Source organism: Garra rufa, chromosome 18 (assembly GCF_049309525.1).
Source record: "Garra rufa chromosome 18, GarRuf1.0, whole genome shotgun sequence".
NCBI lineage: Eukaryota > Metazoa > Chordata > Actinopteri > Cypriniformes > Cyprinidae > Garra > Garra rufa.
Genome location: NC_133378.1, coordinates 36,536,278 through 36,562,119, shown reverse-complemented (window position 1 = coordinate 36,562,119; position 25,842 = coordinate 36,536,278). Strand labels below are relative to the sequence as shown.

General features: G+C 30.0%; 1 protein-coding gene across 1 annotated transcript in view; it reads left to right on the top strand.

Annotated features, from left to right (window-relative positions):
- The first annotated feature begins 2,466 nt into the window (after positions 1-2,466).
- The window catches only part of atp9a (ATPase phospholipid transporting 9A), an 80,840-nt gene continuing 57,464 nt past the window's right edge, over positions 2,467-25,842 (top strand). Inside the window, exons 1-6 of the mRNA XM_073822752.1 lie at positions 2,467-2,593; positions 5,497-5,641; positions 11,648-11,761; positions 11,852-11,960; positions 18,423-18,481; positions 24,518-24,649. Of these exons, the coding sequence (XP_073678853.1) occupies positions 2,526-2,593; positions 5,497-5,641; positions 11,648-11,761; positions 11,852-11,960; positions 18,423-18,481; positions 24,518-24,649 (627 nt within the window). The 5' untranslated portion in view covers positions 2,467-2,525. The remainder of the gene's footprint in view (positions 2,594-5,496; positions 5,642-11,647; positions 11,762-11,851; positions 11,961-18,422; positions 18,482-24,517; positions 24,650-25,842) is intronic.

Genomic DNA, 25,842 nt, shown 5'->3' with positions numbered 1-25,842 from the left:
TGCACAACACTTGTTCAGAATAGACAGACTCCTCCTGTACATTCGTTCTAATATGCATTTTACCAAGTTGTGCCTTTTTTTTTTTTTTTTTTTTTTTTTTTTTTTCCCCTAGATGTACAAAAAAAGGTGGTGTCAGATCTTGGTTAAATGGGGTCGTGTCTGTATGATTGTTCAAATGTTGAGTCTGTTTTAGGCTTGTTTACAGTGTAGACTTTTGTAAATGTTTGCTTTTTGTTTGTTCCCCTTCCGTTCTGATATTTTGAGAATAAAACCAAGGATGACTTTTCCAAAACTTTGTCAACCATCATTACTGTTACAGATGAGAGTTGAGGACACCGAGGTGAATAATCGAGCATGAGGGATACTTGTCTAAACTGATTATAATGCATTTTATAATCATTCTCATGTTTTTCCAAGCAGAAAACATGACTAATAGGATATTTGTTTGCAATGAAGGCAAACCAAACTGAATAGATTCCATTAAAGCTGGTCTCAATCTTCATGATACTGTAGTGGTATCACAGTGTCTGGATTGCTCTCCATGCTACTTAAAAAAAAAAAAAAAAAAAAAAAAGCATTAAATGTATGTAAAAACAACATGTTGTAAACCAAAAAATATTGAGACTAATACAACATAATAGTTGATTATCGCGGAAATATTACGGTAAGTCTAAACAAAAAAACAACAACAATGACGTTACTTGCATACTTTTCTCTAGAGGTGGATAGAAGTGAAGTATTTTTACCTCACTTAAAATGTATTAGGAAAGCTTTTAACTACATTTCAAAGCATAATGTCATACTTTTTAATGCACTAAATTTCAAGTGTTTTTTTTTTTTTTTCCTTTTAATGTAGTACTAATTTTGCTTGAGTAAAAGTAAGAAAGTACTAGATTTCTAATGTAGTTAAGTGTTAAATTATATTGAATATGAAACATGGTGCAGTAAAAAGTACAATATTATGCTTTGGAATGTTGTGAAGTAAAGTTTTCTAAAGAAAAACACTTAAGTACAGACACTTGCCAAGTACAAACACTTCATTACTGTCTGCTTCTGCTTTTCTCTAGTTATTTACAAGAACATCATAGTATTAAACCTTTAAGTTGTCTAATGTTCGTTTCACAAATTTGAAAGTACATACTACAGGTCAAAAGTTTTTGAACAGTTTTTTTATTTTTTTAAAGAAGTCACTTCTACTCACCAAGCCTGCGTTTATCTGAAATGTGTGTGTGTGTGTATATATATAAGTAAACAATAAATAAAAATTATACTGACTCCAAGCTTTTGAATGGTGTAGTGTAATGTTGCGAATGTTTTTATTTCAGATAAATGCTGATCTTTTGGATCTTTCTATTCATCAAGGAATCCTGAAAATGTACTCAACTGTTTTAAATATTGATATCGATTGAATTAGAATTATATTAGAAAGATTTCTGAAGGATCATGTGACACTAAAGACTGGCGTAATGATGCTGAAAATGTAACTTTGATCACAGGAATAAATTTAATTTTACAATATATTCAAATAAAAAGACTTGCAGGCTCTAAAAAAAACAAAAACAATAATAAAAGTAAACAATAAATAAATAAAAATTATACTGACTCCAAGCTTTTGAATGGTATACTGTAATATTACAAAAGCTTTTTATTTCAAATAAATGCTGATCTTTGGATCTTTCTGTTCATCAAAGAATCCTAAAAATGTACTCAACTGTTTTTAATACAGATACTAATTTCTTAAAGAGCAAATCAGCATATTAGAATGATTTCTGAAGGATCATGTGACATTTACATTTTACAATATGTGACCCTGGACCACAAAACTAGTCTTAAGTCGCTGGGGTATATTTGTAGCAATAGCCAAAAATACATTGCATGGGTCAACATTTTTTATTTTTATTTCATGCCAAAAATCATTAGGAAATTAAGTAAAGATCATGTTCCATGATGATTCTTTGTAAAATTCCTACTGTAAATATATCAAAATGTAATTTTTGATTAGTAATATGCATTGTTAAGAACTTAATTTGGACAACTTTAAAGGTGATTTTCTCAGTATTTTGATTTTTTTGCACTTGCTTGATTTTTTTGCAAATAGATGTATCTCGACCAAATATTGTCCTATCATAACAAACCATACATCAATAGAAAGCTTATTTATTGAGTATTCATATGATGTATACATCTCAGTTTTGTAAAATTTAACCTTATGACTGGTTTTGTGGTCCAGGGTCACATATATTCAAATAGAAAAGTAAAAAATTTTGCTGACTGTTTTTGCTGTACTTTAGAATAGATCAAATAATTGCAGGCTCTATCAAAACATCAAAAATCTTACTGTTCAAAAACTTTTGAACGAAAAATATAAAAACGCATATTAATAAACCCTGAGAACAATGCCTGTGGATAGCTGAAACCCACAAGCCAGCGTGCTGATCTGTTGTGTCCCATCATGCTGAACGCGCAGCCCTACCCATCAGCCTCCGCCCAGCGTACGGGCGACTGCTGCTCCACTGCGGACAACAATGACGGACAACATTCCGCTGCAGCCCGTCCGACACAAAAAACGACATGACAACAAGCGAAGAGACGGGTAAGAGCACGAAACGACGTTTAAATGACAACAAAAACGCGTCGGCTCGAAAATGGATGCGTGTTTATGGACGATATACGGAGGATAGCATGGAGGCTAACAACCCAGCAGCCCTTAACCCGTAAAATTATGTTGACAACGACACTATATCGCGCCTTGAAACTGATTACCTCTTATATTCTTAATATATAATTGAATATTCGCTATTAAGATGTCGTGTAAGCGATATCAGAGTCTTGATATTGTTATACACAGGATAGACAAGTGCACATCCTTGTTCCGGGACGCAGGTGAATTGTTGACAAGGATGTGTCACAGTAGCCTATTTAAATACAAAAAAAGGAAATGTTTCTGTCTATGTGTTCTGTTAGGCTCTTTTTGGCCATATATTGTCTGTGTAATGATTTTAGGCTTTTTGTGATGATGGGTGATACTTGGCACCTTGATAAAGCTCTGGTAGTAATATAAAGCACGTACAAATAAAAATACCACGATTACCACAGTTTCCTTCAAAAAGACATGGTTGCTATTGATGGCATAATTGTGGTTACCTTCACTATATATATATATATATATATATATATATACTCTAAAAAAGTAATTAATTTATAGCTATGAATTAGAATTTCAACAGTGTAATTAGATTACTATATGAATTACTCCAAAAAGTATTGCATCATTATTACTAATTACTTTCTAACTCCCATATTATTCATACATGATACGTAACTAATCAAATTACAAAAAAGACAATAACATAAAACTGCATGAAAGACATGAAATTGCTCTTTTAATTCTTTCAAATAAATAATATAAAATTGCATAAATTCTCCTTGATCTGATACAAGTATTTAAAGGAACAATGTTACATTAATTACATGATATGTTATATCAATTATTGCTTTATATAAAATTGTTCTATAGTCTATACAGTATTTAATGCAATTACATGATATATAACTGTAATAAAAACGAAAAAAATGAAAGACTTGAAACTGCTCTTTTAATTCTTTCCAATAAATAATATAAAATTGCATAAATTATTCTTGAACTGAACTTGAACTGAAGTATTTAAAGGTAGAAGGTTACGATAAAACATACATTTTAACATTCGATTGTACATTTTGATGTTATATCAATTATTATTTTATATAGAATTGTTATATATTCTATACAGTATTTAATGCAATTACATGATGAGCAACTGTAATTAAATAAATAAATGAAAAACATGAAAAGTGCATGAAAGACATGAAACTGCTCTTTTAATTCTTTCAAATAAATACTATAAAGTTATATTACTCTATATTTAAATTACTCTTAAACTGACCACAAGTATTTAAAGGTACATTAAAAACATACATTTTAACAATAGTTGTTAAATTTTGATTATTTTATATAGAATTGTTTTATATTATGTACAGTATTTAATGCAATTACATGATGAGTAACTGTAATTTAATAAATAAAAAAAACATGAAAAGTGCATGAAAAACATGAAACTGCTTGTTTATTCTTTTAAATAAATAAATATAAAATTGCATAAATTATTCTTGAACTGACTGAAGTATTTAAAGGTATATTAAAAACACATTTTAACATTAGATGTTAAATTTTGATGTTATATCAATTATTATTTTATATAAAATTGTTTTATATCCTATACAGTATTTAATGCAATTACATGATGAGATACTGTAATTTTAATAAATAAATGAATAATTAAAAAACATGAAAAGTGCATGAAAAACTGCTTGTTTAATTCTTTCAAATAAATAATATAAAATGGCATAAATTATTCTTGAACTGACTAAAGTATTTAAAGGTACATTAAAAACACATTTTAACATTAGATGTTAAATTTTGATGTTATATCAATTATTATTTTATATAAAATTGTTTTATATTCTAAACAGTATTTAATGTAATACATGAGAAGTAACTAATTAGATCACAAAAAAAAACTAAAAGTAATCCCTTACTTTAACTTATTAAAGGAAAAGTAATAGGGTAGGTTTGTTTTACATTATTTTTAATATAAATTTCAGAAAAACAGCATACGTCTTTGTGACATTATAAATGTCTTTATCATCAGTTTTGATCAATATAAAGCATACTTGCTAAATAAAAGTATTAATTTCTATAAAAAATATTTACTGACTCCAAGTTTTTGAATAGTATAGTGTATAATATTACAAAGGCTTTTTATTTCAGATAAATGCTTATCTTCTGATCTTTCTATTCATCAAAGAATCCTGAAAAAAATGCACTCAACTGTTTTAAATAATAATAATTAAAATGTTTCTTGAACAGCAAATCAGCATATTAGATGCTTTCTGATGGATCATGTGACACTGAAGACTGGAGTAAAGATGCTGAAAATTCAGCTTTTATCACAGGAATAAATTACGTTTTAAAATATATTCAAATAGAAAGCAGTTGTTTTAAATAATAAAAATATTTCACAATATCACTGCTTTTTCTGTATTTTGGATCAAGTAAATGCAGGCTTGGTGAGCAAAAACATCAAAAATATTACTGTTCAAAAACTGGTAGTGTACATTCACAAATTCAGTTTATGTCAGTTTAGTTTTATTTTTTTTACAAGTTCTCGTCATTCGTTTATGCTTCACATATACGGAAGTACAATAAATACCCACTATATAAAGTTACTGATAAGAAATTGTTTGATGAAGGTGTTGCTAAAGGGTAGATGACGAAAGCTAATATTTGCTGACACGGTTTTGTTGCTTGCTTAAAAATATTTCTGTGGCTGCAGTGAAATTCCAGTATCTGGATGTGAATTTTCTTTGTGTTAAAGGGTCATAATGCACTTGCTTTACATTTCTGTATTCATTGAAGTGCTTTGTGAATGAAGTCCACACATCATGTTGTATATTTAGGTGCTGCCCGTGGTCCAGATGCTGCGGAGGGGGAGATTTCCGTCCTCGGACCGTGTGGTTGGGCCATCCGGAAAAGAGAGAGCAGAGATACCCAAGAAATGTCATAAACAACCAGAAATACAATTTCTTCACCTTCCTGCCAGGGGTGAGTGACTACGAACGCTCAGAAAGAAGTTGGTGTTAACCACCAGAGTCATTCAACGACGTGTTGAGCAATGGTCAGTGTTGCTTAACATCTTCTTTAATTGCTCTGGTGGTTAACAGAGTCACAAATGAGGTGTTTGAAACATTTAGGCTGATATTGTAGTTTTTATTCCTTATTGTTCTTTAGAAAAACTCACATTCTGAAATTATAAGGCTTTTCAAAGCAAGCTGTGTTGCTTTTATGATCAGAGTTTCTGAGACTTGCATCAAAGTCTTTAAATTAAATTGAATGGCTCTAAACTAGGTCTGGTCCTAATACCATTTTTTGAGCTTCGAAGCTTCGGTAGTAATCAACAGAATATTCAAAGCTTCGGTGGGAGGGGCTGAACATATTCTTCTCTCTAATAAAAGCAGGAATCTCTGTATGTCTTTCTGTTTGCATTTTTATTATGTCGAGAACAGTTCATCCAAACGATTTTTGCTTTGGACCCAAGGGAGTGCAGTGTTGCGTTTTGGTGCAATATCTACTTAAAATCGAATGCCAACCCACGAACGAATATTCAAATAATCAAATATTCTGGTCCAGCCCTAGCTCTACGCTTGCTTTTCTTTTTCAGGAGCACTTGGAAAAATTAGCCTTCCTATTATAAGGTGATATTTGACTCCTTAAAGTAGCGATGCACAAAATGTTCAGCAACTGAAATGATTCGACTGAAAATAGCCAAAAAAAGCTCTTTCGGAGTTTGGCCAAATAAGCGAAAAGGCAGAATAAATTATACCGAACAATGACGTGACATGATCAAATAGAGGCGTGCACTAATGCATCAAACATGTTGGCAGTGTGGAAGCATTTAAAACTGTCAGAGAAAGACACAAAAATCTGTTTAGTGTCGCATCGCATGTCTTCCATGAGAAATAGCCTTGAACCATTAGTAAATAAACTACAGAACGTTATGTTGTCTAATACATGCACAAATTATATTTATTCGGACAGCGCTGCACAAGCTCCTTAGCCAGGGTTCAAAGTCCAAAGCGCAAGAGAAATCTGTGTGATTGGAGTCATTCATAAATCTGCTGCTGTCAGCAAAAAGTAGTACTGAGGTCTTCTTGTGGGTTTCCGCCAAAATAAAAGTCAACATTCATAAATGTTAGTATTGTAACTTTACTGTTGTTCTGTATTTAAAACAAAAAAGTAAGACATAAATAATAACAATCATTACAACAGCTTATTAATACATTTATTATAACGTTCTCCTTTGCTCAGCAAGGCTGCATTTATTTGTACATTAAAATCACATGCCTGATTCAAGAAGGAGCTCTTAAAAATGGCCAAAGAATATTATTTTACTAACTTACTAATTTTAAGTTAAATCGTGCTTTGTTGGTAGGCTATAATGTCTACTAGAATGTTAATATTTTTAAATAGTTGTTTTGTAATAGTTTTTTTTTTTCTTTGAAAAGCAAGACAAAACTGTAAAAAGAGAATATTGGCTTTAATTTATGCAATGGTAAAAAAAATTGGCAAAATACATTAGGCAAGAAAAACTTTTAGCCCAGTGTGGCCAATTTTCTTCGGCCAAGAATATTAATTTTGGTGCATCCCTACCTTAAAGTGATTTACAGGGGAATTTATTTTTTACCTTTGTAAAGGCATTTTTGGCAGCTTTATTAAAAGTATGTCATCTTTTATGTCAAAATTTTTAAAAAATTATATATTTTTAAGCTTTTTCAAATTTCTTTTAAAACAACAGAATAAGAACAAGTAGAATAAGAATAAGTTACCAATCAAATGAAATCAGTGTTAACAAGATTAATTACTACAGAGGTGGCACAGAAGAACACAAAAGTGGCTTGTAGGTGTATCTTCATGTTTAATGAGGCTCAGAGGTGGCATGGGTGCAATCAAATTCATAAATTTGTGTTTTAAAGGAACACTCCACTTTTTTTGGAAATAGGCTCATTCTCCAACTCCCCCCGAGTTAATAAGTTGATTTTTACCGTTTTGAAATCCATTCAGCCGTTCTCCTGTTCTGGCGATATCACTTTTAGCATAGCTTAGCATAGATCATTGAATCCTATTAGACCAGTAGCATCGCGTTCAAAAATGACCAACGAGTTTCCATATTTGTTGTATTTAAAACTTGACTCTTCTGTAGTTATATCGTGCACTAAGACCGGTGGAAATGCAAAGCTGCGAGTTTCTAGGCTGATAAGATTAGGAACTACACTCCCATTCCGGCGTAATAGTCAAGGAAGTTTGCTGCCGTAATATGGACGCAGCAGGCGGAGTATTATCAGAAATGAGTTCCCAGCTACTTTAGCATTTGCACATGTGCTGCGTGGTATTACTGCTCCTGCTTCGGCCATATTACAGCAGCAAACTTCCTTGACTATTACGCCGGAATGGGAGTGTAGTTCCTAATCTTATCAGCCTAGAAAATTGAAGCTTTGCATTTCCACCGGTCTTAGTACACGATATAACTACGGAAGAGTCAAGTTTTAAATAGGACAAATATAAAAACTCGTAGGTCATTTTTGAACGCGATGCTATTGGTCTAATAGGATTCAATGATCTATGCTAAGCTATGCTAAAAGTGATATCACCAGAACAGGAGAACGGCTGAATAGATTTCAAAACGGTAAAACTCAACTTATTAACTCGAGGGGAGTTGGAGAATGAGCCTATTTCCAAAAAAAGTGGAGTGTTCCTTTAAATATAAATTGAATACAGAAATATTAAATGATTTAAATAACTTTAAAGATACTTTAAAAATGAAACTAAATCTGCCAGTAGGTGACAAGTCACTGATTTAATTACTGAATCATATTATTTATTTGATTCGTTCGAACGGCTGTTTCATTCAGAAATAAAGCAAGTGACTGTCTTTATGAATGTGAAATTGAATCATTGACTTGATTAGTTTAAAAACGCACGTTTATTCATATACGAAACACCGAACAGAACATCTTCACAGTGCCTCTTCACTGCAGAAAATGGCCAAATTTTGTTTCCTCATGCCATGCCGAGTACCACTTAAAAAAACAACCTTGACCGGATTGCTGTATGGAAAAAAATATTTTTGCATTGCAAATGCCTTCTGGTTATTTTGAATGATTTGAAGGACAAATGATAATCAGAGTTCAATTCTGAATGTTTTGTAAATGAGTACCAAGAACTCTGGCATATAGCGAAAAGCAAACAGTGAGGTGGTTTAATGTAAATACTTTAAGCTCTGTTTGGCATCGTCTAAACAAATGCAATTCTAGCTGAACGATGGTTGCTACGTGAGCCAATATGTGATTCATAGTTGGTGGAATTATGGTGAAATGAATTTTTGGACATACTTTGGAAAATAGCATAATTTTTTGGAAGCATATATAAATGTGATGTGACCCTGGACTGCAAAACCAGTCTTAAGTAGCAAGACTTTTCTTTTATGGGGAAAATCATTAGGATATTAAGTAAAGATCATGTTCCATGAAGATATTTAGTGAATTTCCTATTGTAAATATATCAACACATATTTTTTAAAGAGTAAAATGCATTGCTAAGAACAGCATTTGGACAACTTTAAAGGTGATTTTCTCAATATTTGGATTTTTTGGCAGATTCCAGATTTTCAATATTGTCCTGTCCTAACAACCCATACATCAATGGAAAGCTTATGTGTTTAAATAATAACACATTTAAACGATCAAGTAAAGACATTTAAATTTATAATTTTTTTTTTTAATCTATACGATTCTTTTTACTTTATATAAATACTGTTTACTGTTTAAAAATGTTTGCTCACTTTCAGAATTTTTGCAGTTAGTTAAAGATCTGTTTTTTTTATCTAGTTTTATTTTATATTTTTTTTTTTTTAGACATTTGGAATTTGTTTTATTTTTGTAGTTTGTAGCGTAAAACCTACTGACTTTGCTGACATAGTCTGCATTATATTTTAATATATAAATATAAGTGTGTGTGTGTGTGTATATATATATATATATATATATATATATATATATATATATATTAGGGCCGGGACTCGATTAAAAAATTTAATCTAATTAATTAGAGGCTTTGTAATTAATTAATCGAAATTAATCGCATTTTAATCGCATGTAAATATTTGACCTGAGAACAGTGAGAATTAAGAATTTTACATGGATTTTTAGTATACCATTGAATAATGACTGAATACATAAGCTTAAGCAACAAAATATTGCTTATTTTTGTTCAACCAAGTCCACCAGACCAGTACAATATTGCCATTAAATGTAGCAAGAGGCACGTTCTTTAACAAATCTTTCATTCCGAGAACTCTGCTCTTGTGTTTGCTTAATTATGCATTTAAACGTTAATGACCAAACCTATCATTATAAAAGTTGCTGCACATGGAATATAATGCGGATAACATTTAAAAAATAGTTTTTATCAGGTTACACACTGATTATTTATCACTCAAACCCCTTTCTCTACCTGTCCGTTGGTCGCGTATATCCTCCATGTTTGTAGTTTTTTAACACTTTTTATGCGTGTTTGTAGTTCTAATCGAATCCTCGTTCACGGCGCAGTGTGTTGCGGGCAATATTAGCAGTTAAAAGTGTGCATTGATCGTTAAGTAGTAGACCATCCGGGAATCTTTGGAATACTTTTTAAACATACTACGATTTGGGACATACAATACTATTTAGGACGGACGTCTTTGGCTTGTCTGAACGCTAGTTTGTGCTCCAGTATAATCGGTCCGCCCGAATCTCATCCAGTGAGAAACGTTCCGCGGTGCAAAACTTAGTGCGATTAAAATGCGTTAAAAAATTTTAACGCGTTATTTTTGTGTAATTAATTAATCTAAATTAACGCGTTAAAGTCCCGGCCCTAATATATATATATATATATATATATATATATATATATATATATATATATATATATATAATATTATTATTATTATTATTATTTTTTGGTTTGATTTTTTTCCATAGATATTTTATTTTATTTTATTTATGGACTAAAACTTATTGACTTTGCTGACACTTCCCAAAACATACATATATATGTATATAAATATATATATATTTTTTTTTGGTTGGAATTTTTTAACATATTTATTTTTGTTAGTTCAAGATTGACACAGGTTTTACTTCCCCAAAAATGTCTTTTTCTCTTTTTCTGTTTTAAAAATGGTGGTTGGATATTTATTTTTTGTTAAAGATATATTTTATTTTATTTTATTTTAGTCTTTATTTTTGGTTGAAGATTTTTTTTTTTTTAAATAATATTTTGCACAGGTCATACTTTTTTTTTTTTTTTTTTTAAGATTTTTAGATTTTTTTATTTATTGATAAATCTTTTATTGACTATTGTTATTAAATCTTGGATTCAGTCGTCTTTCATTCCAAGCTTTCTTTCTTTTTTTTTTTAGTAATGGTTTTGAATTTCTTTTTCTAACTTGTTTATGGTAGGCCTCATTAATCTTATCCTTAGTTTTTGAGTGAATATTGCCAAAATTATGTACAAATAATGTTTTTTTTTTGCTCAGTTTCAATCAATCAGTTCTGATTGTTGCTAATCCAATATTTGAACTTTGTATTTATCAAAGAATCCTGAAAAAATGCATTACAGTTTTTATATAATATTAAGCATCACAGTTGTTTTCAACATTGATAATAAGAAATAGCAAGCAACAAATCGGCATATTAAAATTATTTCTGAAGGATCATGTGACACTGAAGACTGGAGTAATGATGCTGAAAATTCAGATTTGCATCACAGGAATAAATTATATTTTAAACTATATTAAAACAGAAAACAGTTTTTTTTTTAATTGCAACAATTTCAGAATTTTGCTGTTTTTACTGTATTTATGATTAAATTTCAGACACATTATAATATCTTACCAGCACTAAAAGTTTGAACAGTAGTGTATGATAGTATAGATATGTATAGTGTATAATGTAATAATTTTACTATGTTTTGTTTACATTTTGAGGTGTAAAATAATGTCATATCTGTTTATAGGTGTTGTTTAACCAGTTCAAATACTTCTTCAACCTGTATTTTCTACTGCTGGCCTGCTCACAGTTTGTGAATGAGCTGAGATTAGGGGCTCTGTACACATACTGGGTTCCTCTGGTGAGTTGATCACAGTTTTCTTGTAATAAATAATCATATTATTAATCTTCACAGTCATATTTAACACATTTTTGCTTTATTTTTCATAAGGGGTTCGTTTTGATTATTACGATCGTGAGGGAAGCCGTCGAGGAGATGCGATGTTTCCTTCGAGACAAAGAGGTCAATTCACAGATCTACAGTAAACTCTCCACAAGAGGTGAGCCATTGTTTCCACTTATAAGCATTTTGTGTGCCACAAGTTCGTTTAGCTTTTTGTTTTTGTAGATTTATTATATGAAGCTGATTGTTCATGTCTTGATTTGTTAGTTAAATGCGTGTTGTAAATGTTGCGACATGAGCAATCAGTTGGAGAGAGTTATTTGCTGGTTTTGTATATTTTTAATGTTCCCGTTCTGCTTTTTTGGCGTAGATTTGAATGTTGATTTCCAATGCAATGATTTGTTATGTAAATGGCTTGTAATTAGCAATCAGTTTTTGTTGTTGTTTGTTGTTGTTGTAGACCTAAATAGCTTTTAGGTTTGATTCAGTGCACATGGATTTGTAATGTAGGCACTAAATGTCTGTTGCAAATGTTTGCAGTGAGCAATCAAATCCCAGATTGAGAATTGCTGGGGTTTTTTGCATAGTTTTTTTTTTAAACATTTTTTTACTTTTTAACGTTGTTCCCATGCATACCAATGTTTTTGTGAAAGTCTAGCAATATGCATTCAATTGAAAATATAGATTTGTTGCTTTACTTTCAGAATTTTTGCAATTAGTTAAATATCTGTATTTAATTAAATTAAATTATGTTTTATTTTAGATTTTTTTTGTTTTATTTAGTAGTATTTTTTAGTTTCATATTTGCCATAGATATAACCTTACAGATTACATGTGTTGTTAATGATTGGGATTATAAAACATTTGCTTGCTTTCAGATTTTTTGCAATTAGTTAAAGATCTGTATTTAATTTAATAAAACTTGTTGACTTTGCAGACATAGGTTATACTTTCCCAAAAAATTATTTTTTCTTTTTCTTTACAATTTTTGGTCGGTTAGTTTTTTTAACATTTATTTTTCTTAGTTAAAGATTTTTCATTTTATTTTATTTTACTTTTTATTTTATTTAGTTTTATTGTTTGTCTTATTTTATTTTTAAGCTATTTATTGTATTTTTGTAGTGTGTATTTTGAATTTTATTTTCTGACTAAAACTTTGCTGACACAGGTTAAACTTCCCCAAAATGTATTTTAATTTTTTTTTTTTTTTTGGATGGATTTTATTAACATTAATTTTTTGTTAGTTAAAGATTTATTTTATTTTATTTTATTTTTTTATAATTTGCTAAGTTAAAGATCTGTATTTTATTTTATTTTACTTTTTTATTTTATTTAGTTTTATTGTTTATCTTATTTTATTTTTTAAGCTATTTATTGTATTTTTGTAGTGTGTGTTTTGAATTTTATCTTCTGACTAAAACTTTGCTGACACAGGTTAAACTTCCCCAAATTTTCTTCCCCAGATTTTTTTGGATGGATTTTTTTAACATAAATTTTTTGTTAGTTAAATATATTTTATTTTATTTTTACTTATTAAAGATTATTATTTTATTTAGTTTTATTGTTTATTTTATATTATTGTTTGATTGTTTGTTGTTGCAAATAGAATTATAAAAAAAAAAATACATTTTGGGGAAATATAACCTGTCACCAAAGTAAATAAGTTTTAGTCAGAAAAAAAAATCTTTTTATTATATTTAAGATTTTTTTAAAGCAATTTTTGTATTTTTGTGGTGTGTATTTTGATTTTCTGACTAAAACTTACTTACTTTGCTGACACAGGTTATACATCCCCAAAATGTTAAGATTTTTTGTCAGTTAAAGATTTGTATTTTATTTGACTTTATTTTCACTTTTTTTGGACTAAAACATACTGAATTTTTTCAATTTATTTAAAGATATTTTTATTTTATTTTTTATTTTAGTATAGTTTTTTAAAGCAATTTATTGTATTTTTTTTTCTCCTTTCCAGAATAAAACTTATTGACTTTGCAGACAAAGTTACATATTTATTATAGGTTTTATTTTATTTTATTTTATTTTATTTATGCTTTGCTGAGTTAAAGATCTGTATTTTATTTTTATTTTGTTAAGTTTTATTGTTATTTTATTGTTTTTTTATTATTATTATTATTTTGGACTAAAAACATACTGACTTTACTGACACAGTAAAAATTTAGTTTTTTTTTTTTTTTAATTACTTCTGTTCCTAGTCAAAATGAATGGCCTACGGATATTTGATCAGAAATCTCTTTTTGCCTGTATTATTATCAAATCTTATATTCAGTCTTTTCGCAAACATAACACAGATATTCAGCACAGCACAAAAGTTAGAAGTCATTTGCAAACTTTTTCATTTAATTGCTATGTCATTAAAATTTCCACAAAATAGATAAAAGCAACAATGCAATGCTTTTATATTCACATGAGGTTTGCTAAAGTATGCAGATGCATCAGCCATAAAGCAGACTGCTGTTTGTCTTTAATTTGAGTTAGGGATGTAAATTGTATCATATACCGGGGGATGAAAAGCATCTGACAATAAAAACCGAAGAGAACCTCCTGTCGTTTCCATCACATGCCTGCCTTTGATCTCGCAGGCTCTCTTCTCTCATAAAGCCGGCGTATACGCGCTCGGCTGTAACGGCCTCCATATAAGGCTCATAGAGCGGAGCTGTGGCATTTGCTGGCTACCTGGGAGGGCTTGTGATTGCCCGGCCCAGACCAACAGGGATGAAAAACATCAAAGTTCATCATATTTAAACTGCCCCTCAACTCGTTTTTTTAATAGACTCACACCATTAAAGGTGGGTGTGGGATTTATGATCGCAGGTCACACCTTCCGGAGCAGAACACAGTTTTTCCTGCTTTCTGGAAGTTGGAAATTTAACGGGACAATACCGAGTGAACAACCTGTAGGGAACCACTAGAGTTTCTTTAAAAAGTAAGTAGGTGATATGAATAAAATATAGGCTTAATTGAAGGAAACAAAAAACAAAACTCAATACAACCAACCCTGATTTAAATGTTTATTTGTGCAAAACAAATCTGCAATAAAAGTGTCCTTTTATTTCAGAAAGAATGCACATATACATATGTGCTAATGTCTTACATATGCATTGGTAAAGGTCTCCGCAGGGGTTAAAGGTCCCTGACCTTTTCCAAACAATTTTAGCTGTGCATTTTCAATGGAATGAGAGATCGTTCTCACAGCGCTCTTGTAAAGCCGCATAGGAGGGCATTGTCGGAAAACAAATGGAAATCTCATATGCACTCAGAGCTTTTGACAAATCCAAATAGGGGCTTAAAGACAGCTTAAATATGTGAATCTTCACTGGTGGTTTTATCGTGAAATATGCAGATTAGGGACCAGTGGGGAAACCTCTAATAGTTGAACAGATGCTTTTTTTAAATTGATTCCGTTTTTGTTTATTTGGGGATTGTAAACCTTATCTAACGCACAGTGTATGAGGATTGAACAGAATTCTCAAAGTCATGGATATCTTGGAAATATCTGGGAATTTCTTTTTAAATTATGAGCTTTTGAAGTTGAGCTTTGCTCTGAAATATGCAACTGGATAGAAGTTGCTCTAAAAAATTGCGGAAACTAGATTTTAGGCTTTTTTTCTTCAGATTTCTTGTATTTTTTTCTAACCTTGTTACACTTGTGGTGTTTTTGGTCAAAAATGACTGGCCTATAAAAAAAGCATTATGAATTTCTTAAGCTATATTGTTAACAAATCTTGGATTTAATATTTTTGTCAACTTGTTTTCTTTCAATTTGTACATTACTAATTATCTATCATTATCTATTCTTTTTTTTACTTTTTTACATTGTTTTGAAATATGCAACTGGCTAGAAATTGCTCTAAAATTGTGGGAACTAAATCAGGTTTAGACATAGCTTTTTCATATATGTACATTTCTGATTTTTATTTTTTTTCAAACTTCAAGTGAATATTGTCTATATATATATATATATATATATATATATATATATATATATATATATATATATATTATTATTATTATTATTATTATTATTATTATTATTATTATTATTATTATTTTTTTTTTTTTTTCTTCTTCTTCTTCTTCTTCTTTTTTTTTTTTTTTTTTTTTTTTTTTTTTTTTTTTTTAGCCATTGCTTTTTCAGATTTTTGTACTTTTTTTGCATTTTTTTTCTTCTGCATTTTAATCTTGTTGTGGAACAATGATCAACCTACAAAAACATGCTTAGAAATTTCTCATTCAGGTAAATTTTGTCAACTTGTTTTCTTTTATGTATCACAGGTTTTGCATTTATTTTAACTGATTGGTCATAGACCTCATTGACCTGAGCGTGCGTATTTCAGTTTTTGTGTGAATATTGTCATAATGATCTAAAAAATAATGTTTTTTTCCTCGCATCATTTGAAGATTTTCAGATTTTTGGCATTACTTTTCCGACCAAAAATGCTTGTTTCTGGTCAAAAATGACGGGTCTACAAAAATGTGTATAAATGTTTCATTAAGCTAAATTATCAAATCTTGAGTTCAATCATTTAGCACAGGTTTTGTATTTATTTTTGTAAATGGTCGATTGTAGGCCTCATTGATCTGATCGTGCATACCTCAGTTTACAATTGAATATTGGCAAAATTATCAGCATTTTTTTTTCTTTACTTTGCTCTGAAATATGCAACCAGCTAGAAATGGCTCCAAAATTGTGCGACCTCTAAATAAATTAAATATTTTTACATTTTAGACATTGCTTTTTCAGATTTTTGTGCTACTTTTTTTTCTAACCCTGTTACAATTGTGGTGTTTCTGTTCAAAAATTATCAGCCTACAAAAACTTCTAAACTATTAATATTATTAGCAAATCTTGTATTCAGTATTTTGTCAATTTGTTTTCTTTCATTTAGCACAGGTTTTGTATTTTCTTTTTGTAACTGATTGATCGTAGGCCTCATTGATCTGAACGTACATACCCCAGTTTTCCAGTAAATATTATCAAAATTATCTACAAATAATCTTTTTTTTTTACTTTTTTTTTTTGCTTTGCTCTAAAATATTTTTGCTTTTTCAGATTTATATATATATATATATATATATATATATATATATATATATATATTTAAATCTTATTATACTTCTGGTGTTTCTGGTCAAAAATGGCCAACCTACAAAAAATGCTTAATTATTAACAAATCTTGTATTCTGTCTAATCTTTTTTTTTTTTTTTGTGATTATCTAAACTTTTTTGTGATTACACTTGTGGTGTTTCTGGTCAAAAATGACAAAATTTTGCCAAAACTACTTATGTTTCTTACTAAGCTATGTTTTTTATGAAGTCTTGAATTTAATACTTTTTTCAACAAGTTTTCTTTCGTAGCACAGGATTTGTTTGTTTTTGTAACGCAGCGATCATAGGCCTTATTGATCTGAAAGTAAATACTTCAGAGTTAATATTGTCAAAATTATCTACAAATCTTTTTTTTTTCTTTTTTTTTTTACTTTGCTCTAAAATATGCAACTAGCTAGAAATTGCTCTAAAAATTGTGGGAACTAAATTTATATAAATTAACTAAATTTATTACTTTGTATTTTTAGTTGTTGGTTTTTTTTTTTTACTTGCAACACATGATGTTTCTGATTTAAAAAAAACTGACTTACAAAAAATGCTTATACATTTTCCATTGAGCTAAATTCCTAATATGGAATTAATTTTTTTCCCCTTTTATTTAGCACAGGTTTTGTATTTATTTTTGTTACTGATTGATTGTCTGCCTCAGTGATCTGAGTGTACATTTTTTAACTGTAATATGCAACTGACCAGGAACTGCTCAAAAAAATGTGGGAACTAAATCAATTAAATATTTTTAGATTTTTGTACTTTTTTATTTTTTCCGATAAAAAAAAATGACTGACCTAAAAAAAAAATGCTTATACGTTTCCCATTGAGCTAAATTACTGTCAAGTATTAAGTTCAATCTTTTTGTCAACTGGTTTTCTTTCATTTAGCATGTAGGCCTCAGTAATCTGATCATACATTTATTTATGTCTTTTATTTATTTATTTATTTTACATTTTTTACTGAAATATGCAACTGGCTAGAAATTGCTCTAAAATTGTGGGAACTTTAAATCAATTAAATATAAATTTTAGGTTTTAGGCATTACTTTTTCAGATTTTTGTACTCTTTTATGACCCCCCATCCTTATATACTTAAGGTGTTTCTGGTCAAAAATGACTTAGAAATTTCTTATCAAGCTATATTATTATAAAATCTTGTATTCAATGCTTTTGTCAGCTTGTTTTCTTTCTTTTAGCACAGGTTGTGGACTGATCATAGGGCTCATTGATCTGAGCTGATCCAGTTCAGTTTTTGAATGAATGCTGCCAAAATAAAGTTTTTTTTTTTTTTTATTATTGTTTTACTTTGCTCTGAAATATGCAGTTGGCTAGAAATTTCTTAAAAAAAGGTTTTAGACATGGCCTGTTCAGACCGATTGCTTATGTTGTTTTTAAATGTTCAAAATGCTCTTTGTATGCATCAGCTATGCTTTTCTACACAAGTTACTCAAGTTTTGTTGAAATGCATCAGTCTGATTTTTTTCTTTGTCTTTCTCCGCAGGAACCGTGAAGGTGAAAAGCAGTGGCATCCAGGTTGGAGATCTTATCATTGTTGAAAAGGTTGGTTTGCTAATCAGCTCTCTCATTGTTAGGAATTGAGATCTTCTGACAAATGGCATCTCATACCTCTCAGTGCTTTAGCTGTTTACCTTCCCCTGAGATTAGGGCAATTTGACTCCTCAGTGGGGCGGTAAGACATAACAAGCTTCATATGCATATGTAAAATCAAAGTAGTGCTTGAATGTGTGTTTTTTTTTGTTTTTGTTTACCTCTCTAGAACTTAATTTGCTTATAGATCCAAAAACTGAGCCTATGATATTTGTATTGTTTAGCATTTATTTTTTAAAGCAACCAATGGGTCATTCACGGCTATGAGCATTTAATGCTGAAAGGAGCTGTCAATCATTTTGAATGACTGAAGCATGTGACCCGAGGCCGGTGGTTGGTTATTAGTAATCCTGCCTAATTCCACTCTGGTATTTAGTGTTGCCTTTTGTTCAACTGTTTTTTTTTTTTTTTGCCGTGCAGACTGAAGCCTATTGTAAGGGAGTTGCACTGTTGGTTTCCCCCTGCGAAGTCTGAGAACATGAAATTTGAGACGCGTCCGCAGTCTCCAATTACCCACCAGGCTAATTTTCTTAAAAATGTTGATTTTACACAGAAAGACGGATCACACATGCTGTGCTCAGTCTGGTTTTGTTAAAAAAATTTAAAAAAAAAACTGTAAAGTTAGTCAGCCTCATGTGTGAATTTAATGAAAGCATTTTCATGGCCGATTCCGATACCGATTTTTTACAATCAAGCTGGCCGATTCCGATACCGATTTCCGATTTTTTCAAAAACAAGAAGTTATGCAAGTAAACAACATAAACAACATGTTTATTTAGTATTTAACAGGCCAAACTGGCTTTGGCTATTGAAACAATAGCATCTGACATCTGAAATTAAATAAATAAAAAAATATTAAATTCATAAGTAAAACATGTGCTTTTAGTAAAGTAAAACAGTAAGCCAACAGGCATTTTAATGTAAAATAATAATAATCATTCTTAACAGAACAGACTTTTATTTTTGGCTTTTCAAAAGTAGATGCTTGTTTTTTTTTGTTTGTTTTTTTACAAAAGAAGCATCTCAGCTTTGTCACAAGTGAGTCTGTTTCTTTTTTCATCTATCACGTGAGAAGCTGAGCTGAACAAACGTTCGCTGTCCACGCTTGTGCAGGGCGCGGACAGGTACAGGGCTTGACATTAAGGTTTGACATGTGCTTGTCCTTCAGACAAGTAAATCAGACATTTACTTGTCCGAGGCAAAAAAGAGCCTTTTTTTGCCGTAAATTAATCTATTCTGAAGCAATAGTCTCATCACTGCTCTATAAGGTCTTGCTTTAATCAGAATATTTGTGATATTTGCCTTAAATTGATTTCTAGGACACTTTTTAACTTTATTTTCCTAACCTTTTATTAAATGCATCATCATTTACATTAAATTCTGAAACTTTATCAATACATTCAATTAGAATAACTAGACTCTGTATGGTTACCATTCATATTAAATCAGTATCAACAAACTCCATAGGAAAAACCTATGCCTATTTAAACCTATGCTATTTAAATGTATTTACTTAGACTGTTTAATGAAGATAAGAGGTTCCAAAAATGCATTTACACAGTAAAATTGCAAATACATAAATAATGTTATAAGATTAAAGTTGTACTTTTTTTTAACATAAATCTAAAATGTTGAAAAAATGCAATACTTTTAAATATGAAACCTAGCCACCAATAGGTGTCAGTGAGTCTTAATGAGTGAGTCACGGATTCAACCATAGACGGATTCAACCAGTTCGTTCACTGACAAACCCGATTCATTAAATTAAAATGCTAAATCATTCAGTATTGAAACACCTCTGTGTGTTTCTCAGATTCGCGACTGTTCTGCTGTGTCTTTACTTATAAGTATTTCGTTAACAAATACGGTCAGTGATGTGTCTAAAATGTAAGTCAGTTAATATTAACTACTAGTTTATTGAATTACTGTTGTATAAAATCAATTTCACGTTTGCAATCGTAATGGTGCTTACCTATATAATATGTTATACAATATTTATCTTTTTTTTCTACCGCAGTATGTTTGTTTCTTTGTGTATGTTGTTGCGCCTATTAGTTTTAAAATTTCCGTGATTCAGATAGGCTGCACGAGCTTGATACTTGATACTGTCCGTTTTCAGTCACCGTTTACACTGTAAGTAATACAATCAGAATCATTCTCACCAAAGTTTCGGTGCTACGCTAGTTATTGTTTGTTATTGATGTTTTAATCAGGTTACTTGTCTGGTCGGACAAGTAAAATTCTCCTTCACTTGCCCATTCACAAAATGTCCCGGACAAGCGTTAATGTCGAGCCCTGGGCGAGCACAGATTGCAGATTGCAATCTTCACGTCCTGCTCACAGATGAATCGAATGCCGCGGACCGCGTGCACACTTCCGGAAAAAAAACGGTTTCGATTTATGGCCGGTCAACCGGTGCATCCCTAGTCCAGATCATTCCTTTCACCACAAACTTAAAAGAAGAAAAAAATAATAATAATCACAATACGATTTGCATGTTTGGCATAAAGAAAATGCATTATAAGTATTTTATTGTTTTCCTCATCATATTCTCATTAATGTCTCTTTGCATCCAGAATTATGTGACCCTAGACCACAAAACCAGTCATAAGGTTAAATTTTACAAAACTGAGATGTATACATCACATGAAAGCTCAATAAATAAGCTTTCTATTGATATATAGTTTGTTATGATAGGACAATATTTGGCCGAGATGCATCTATTTGAATATCTGGAATCTGAGGGTGCAAAAAAGTCAAAATACAGAGAAAATCACCTTTAAAGTATTCCAAATTAAGTTCTTAACAATGCATATTACTAATCAAAAATTACATTTCAATATATTTATAGTAGGAATTTTACAAAAAATCTTCATGGAACATGATCTTTACTTAATTTCCTAATGATTTTTGGCATAAAAGAAAAATCAATAATTTTGACCCACACAATGTATTTTTGGCTATTGCTACAAATGTACCCCAGCGACTTAAGACTGGTTTTGTGGTCCAGGGTCACATATATTACATATACATACTACATTATATATTACATTAATACATTTATATAAAAAAAACGGCATACTTTTTTTTAAGTTAAATATGATAATATAATATCTTATATATTTTATTTTGTAACTTAACATATAGTTTTATTTTCCTGAAGATTTCCCCACTAAATTAATTAATTTCTCATAGCATTTAGAATTCATATTTTTTAAAATTAGGTTACTGTCACTGTTGATGCAGCATTCTGTTTACTATATTACATTAATGCAATATATATGCATTATTGTAAAAAAAAAAAAAAAAAATGAGTGCAAAAATTGGTAATCAAAATTGAGGGATAAATGTGCTTAATTAAATGAATATAATGCAAATATATAATGCATTTTTTGTTACATTATATTACAGGTTTTGTTATTTTATTACATAATAAAATGATGATTACTTCATTATATTGTAATAAAGAAAATGCATGTCATTATCAATTCTCATTAACATCTTGTAGCATCTGTATTTTATTTTATTTTTTGTTTTTTATAGTTTTATTTATTTTTTATTTTATTTTTTCATTTTTTTATTCACACAATCAGGTTACCGTTTCTTTTAATACAGTATTTTGTTTACTATATCACATACTAGGGCTGGGCGATATGGCTGAAAACTATATCACGATATCAGTGTTTCATATCGGTCGATATCGATAATTATTGATATTTTTTATGACCCATTTAAAATAAGGACCAGGAGAAAAATATATTACATTCAAACATTTTTATTTTAAACTTAACCTTCCTCTGATCATAATCCCCTCATTTATTAAGACATAAATGTCAACAACCATGGAAAACTCAAATAATTAAAATGTAAACCTAAGTCTAAAGTCACAATATACACTTAATTATCTCTTAATCCTCAATTCAAACCCCATTCATTGTCGATGAGGTGAATGGTCAAGCTAATGTATGGCCCAGAAGTACGGCTTGACCACAGGTCAGAGGTTGTTGCAAAGTACTTGGCTGATTATATTTATTGCTGCACAGATTGCTGGTTTCCAGTAGCCAACGTTACTTCTTTCCCGGTACTTTAGCCTACTTTGTGTAATAACGAAAACATTTATTTCAGTGAAAAAATAAGTCCAAAACTTTCAACATTTTGAACAATAGGGCCCTACAATCTTTAGCTTTTTTCAGAAATTCTTGTTTTAATTTTTCTGATAATCAAATGAAAGCAAAGTCACTGATTTATTTTTAAAAATAAAAATAAACGAAGCTTTACTGTTAAAATTAATACATAGAAGAAAAATTATATTCAGTTAAAAAAAGGTTTAATAATAATAGTATTTTTTCAACAATTAAGTGGTGACTCTTTTTTTTTCATATATATTGTTTTATGTAAATTATTTAAATGTGAACATATAAACACCTACATTATACTGTACAAAGTAATACAAGACTAATATTGTTCTGTCACATGTTAAACCGTACTTTTATTTTGACAGGTTGCCGTGAAGTTTCAGTGTGTAATACAGTATGAATGATGCTAGTTTCACTAATGAAACGGTAAAATTGACAAAAAGTGACACTCACAGCAGCTTTGGAGATGTATTTATTGGAGTTTGTCTGTTCATGTGAGATGCAAAGGCCAAAAATTAGCGGGAGCGTCACGTGTGCAGTATGCCTGTAGTGAAAATAAAACGCGTCTCCTCCATTCATACACAGAGGCAAACGGAACATGCAGGATTCATATTGAAACGGTCTTTTTGCATTTCAGTTTTCACAGACACTAGTCCATATCACGATCTGAATTAATTAACAGACCAACTTTTGATTTATTGATCCAAAAATCGACGAATTCCGCGGCATTCCGCCCTATAGTAAAGTCCGTTTTTATGAATGGAGTCCGCGATCCCGTCTGTGAGGAGACGTTGTAAACGCGCGATCATGTAGAGACAGAAATCACATGCCGTCGTGTAAAAAGATAAATAACATAAGGCTATTTAGTTTGTTTAATACAACAACAAGGGCCCGTTCTGTAGAAAAGATAACCTTAACTTCTATTGTGACCTGGCGCTATATAGAAAATAAAATTAACTGGACGTTAAAGGGGGGCTGGGCGGGCCGACGAAGAATACAAAATATCGAACGTTTTATCGAACACATTTTTTATTGATATCGATCTCTTGTCTATCGCGATATATATCGTTATCGTTTTATCGCCCAGCCCTATCACATACTATATCTATATCTATATATCTATATTTTCTATATTGCATAAAAAATACTTTATGCCACTAAATGTAATGCCACTTTAAAAATCAATAAAAGAAAAAACTACTACAGTTTTTGCATTTTGCTATTGAAAACATAATGTAAAATCTCAATATGACTTATAATATCATTTTTTTTTGTGGGTGAAATGACACAGGTTTTAAAGACACAGTATTTTAATTATTATGACTTGATAAATCAATTACGTCAGCAGCTTTCTGGTGGTTTCTGGCAAGTGTTGTGTTTCACCTTCAGTGTCATATGATTGATCTTCTAAACTTAATCTGTGGAAAATCCAATTGGGTTTAATATTTAGCGCTTGCATGTGGGTTATGGGTAACATATAGTAAAAGCCTAATTGATTAAAAGCGTAGCCCATGTTTGAGATTTTGAAGTCACGTCCGATGTTTTGAAACATCTGCCGAGTTTAATAGCGTTGCGAATTCATCTTCTAATAACTACAAACAGAGCTGGGAGTGAAGCGAGGGTCAGGCCGGGTGGAACGGATGGTCAGAGCTGCCACGGGGCACCACCCAGTGATTTGCTGCGGGCCGTACTCTTAAAACCAGCCTAATACTGGTAATTGAGTAGATTAAAGCCAAACTCAACTCGAGGTGACTGCTGCTGACGACATGCCTGAGTTTGTGTCTTTACTCTTTATCTTTTACCTTGTTTTTCTCTCTCTCTTCTTCTCCAATCCCTATCTGTCCCTTTATAGAACCAGCGTGTTCCTGCTGACATGATCTTCCTAAGGACCTCTGAAAGAAATGGTAAACATCTGTCGGTCATTCATCCAAATTTCCCAAACAAAAGCGCAGGGGAAATGACATGGCCGCGAGGGCAACTGCATGTAGATGGAGGGATTAGCCTAAACCTTGGACATTTAATGAGCTGCGCTGAAATTGCCCAGAAAGATGGCATGCTTTGTGATTTTTGAAATTCTCTTGAAAGCACTTGAATGCTTTAGATTTTATTGTGACCAGACGTGGCAGTTTTCAATGTCCTGTACATGCTTGTTTTAAAAAAACATATGATTGCATACCATGTCTAAATTTAATTTCATCTTTATTTTTTGGTTTTAGGAAAAAATATTAACTTATTAAACAAGACTATATTTTATATTATTTGTATTGTTTTATATTTATATATTAAAAAGGCCATTAGTTATTACTTACCTGTTTCTAAAATTCCCTTTCCCATTTTTATTTGTAGTTTTGTGGAGGAAAAACTTTACTTTCACAAACAAACTTTACATACATAGCATATTTTATTTATTATTATTATTATTATTTATTAATATATATTTAATTATGTATTGCTTTATATTTATATAGTAAAAAAGGCAGTAGTTGTTTCAAGTTATTTACCAGTTTCAAAAATTCAATTTCAAGTTTTAGAGAGGACAAAATATGAACAGAACATGAATATTTTTTTTATTATATTAAAAAAAGAAAACAAAATGAATAAAAGTAAACAAGACAATTGAAAACAATCACAAACTATATTTATATTTATATTGATTTATATTTTTATACTAAAAAAGGCACCATAGTTATTACTTTCTAAAATGTATTTTCATCTTTATTTTTAGTTTTAGACAAAAAAATTATAAACAATTAAAATTAAAAAGGCCTTATATACTTACCAGTTTCTAAAATGTAATTTAATCTTAAAAAAAAAAAAAAAAATATATATATATATATATATATATATATATATATATATATAAAAAACCAACTTTATGTACAGAACTTATTTTTATATGATTTATTTATATAAATATTTATTTGCATATTGCTTTATATTTATATAGCAAAAAAAGGCCCAATAGTTATTATTAGTTATTTACCAGTTATTTAATTTTTATTTTACGTTTTGAAGAAAAAAATATGAACAGAACATGAATATTTATATATATTAATATTTTTAATATATTATATATTTATATATTAATATTTGATTTATATTTAGAAAGACCTCATAGTTATTACTTACCAGTTTCTGAAAATTATTTTCTTCTTTATTTTTTAGTTTTAGAATTAA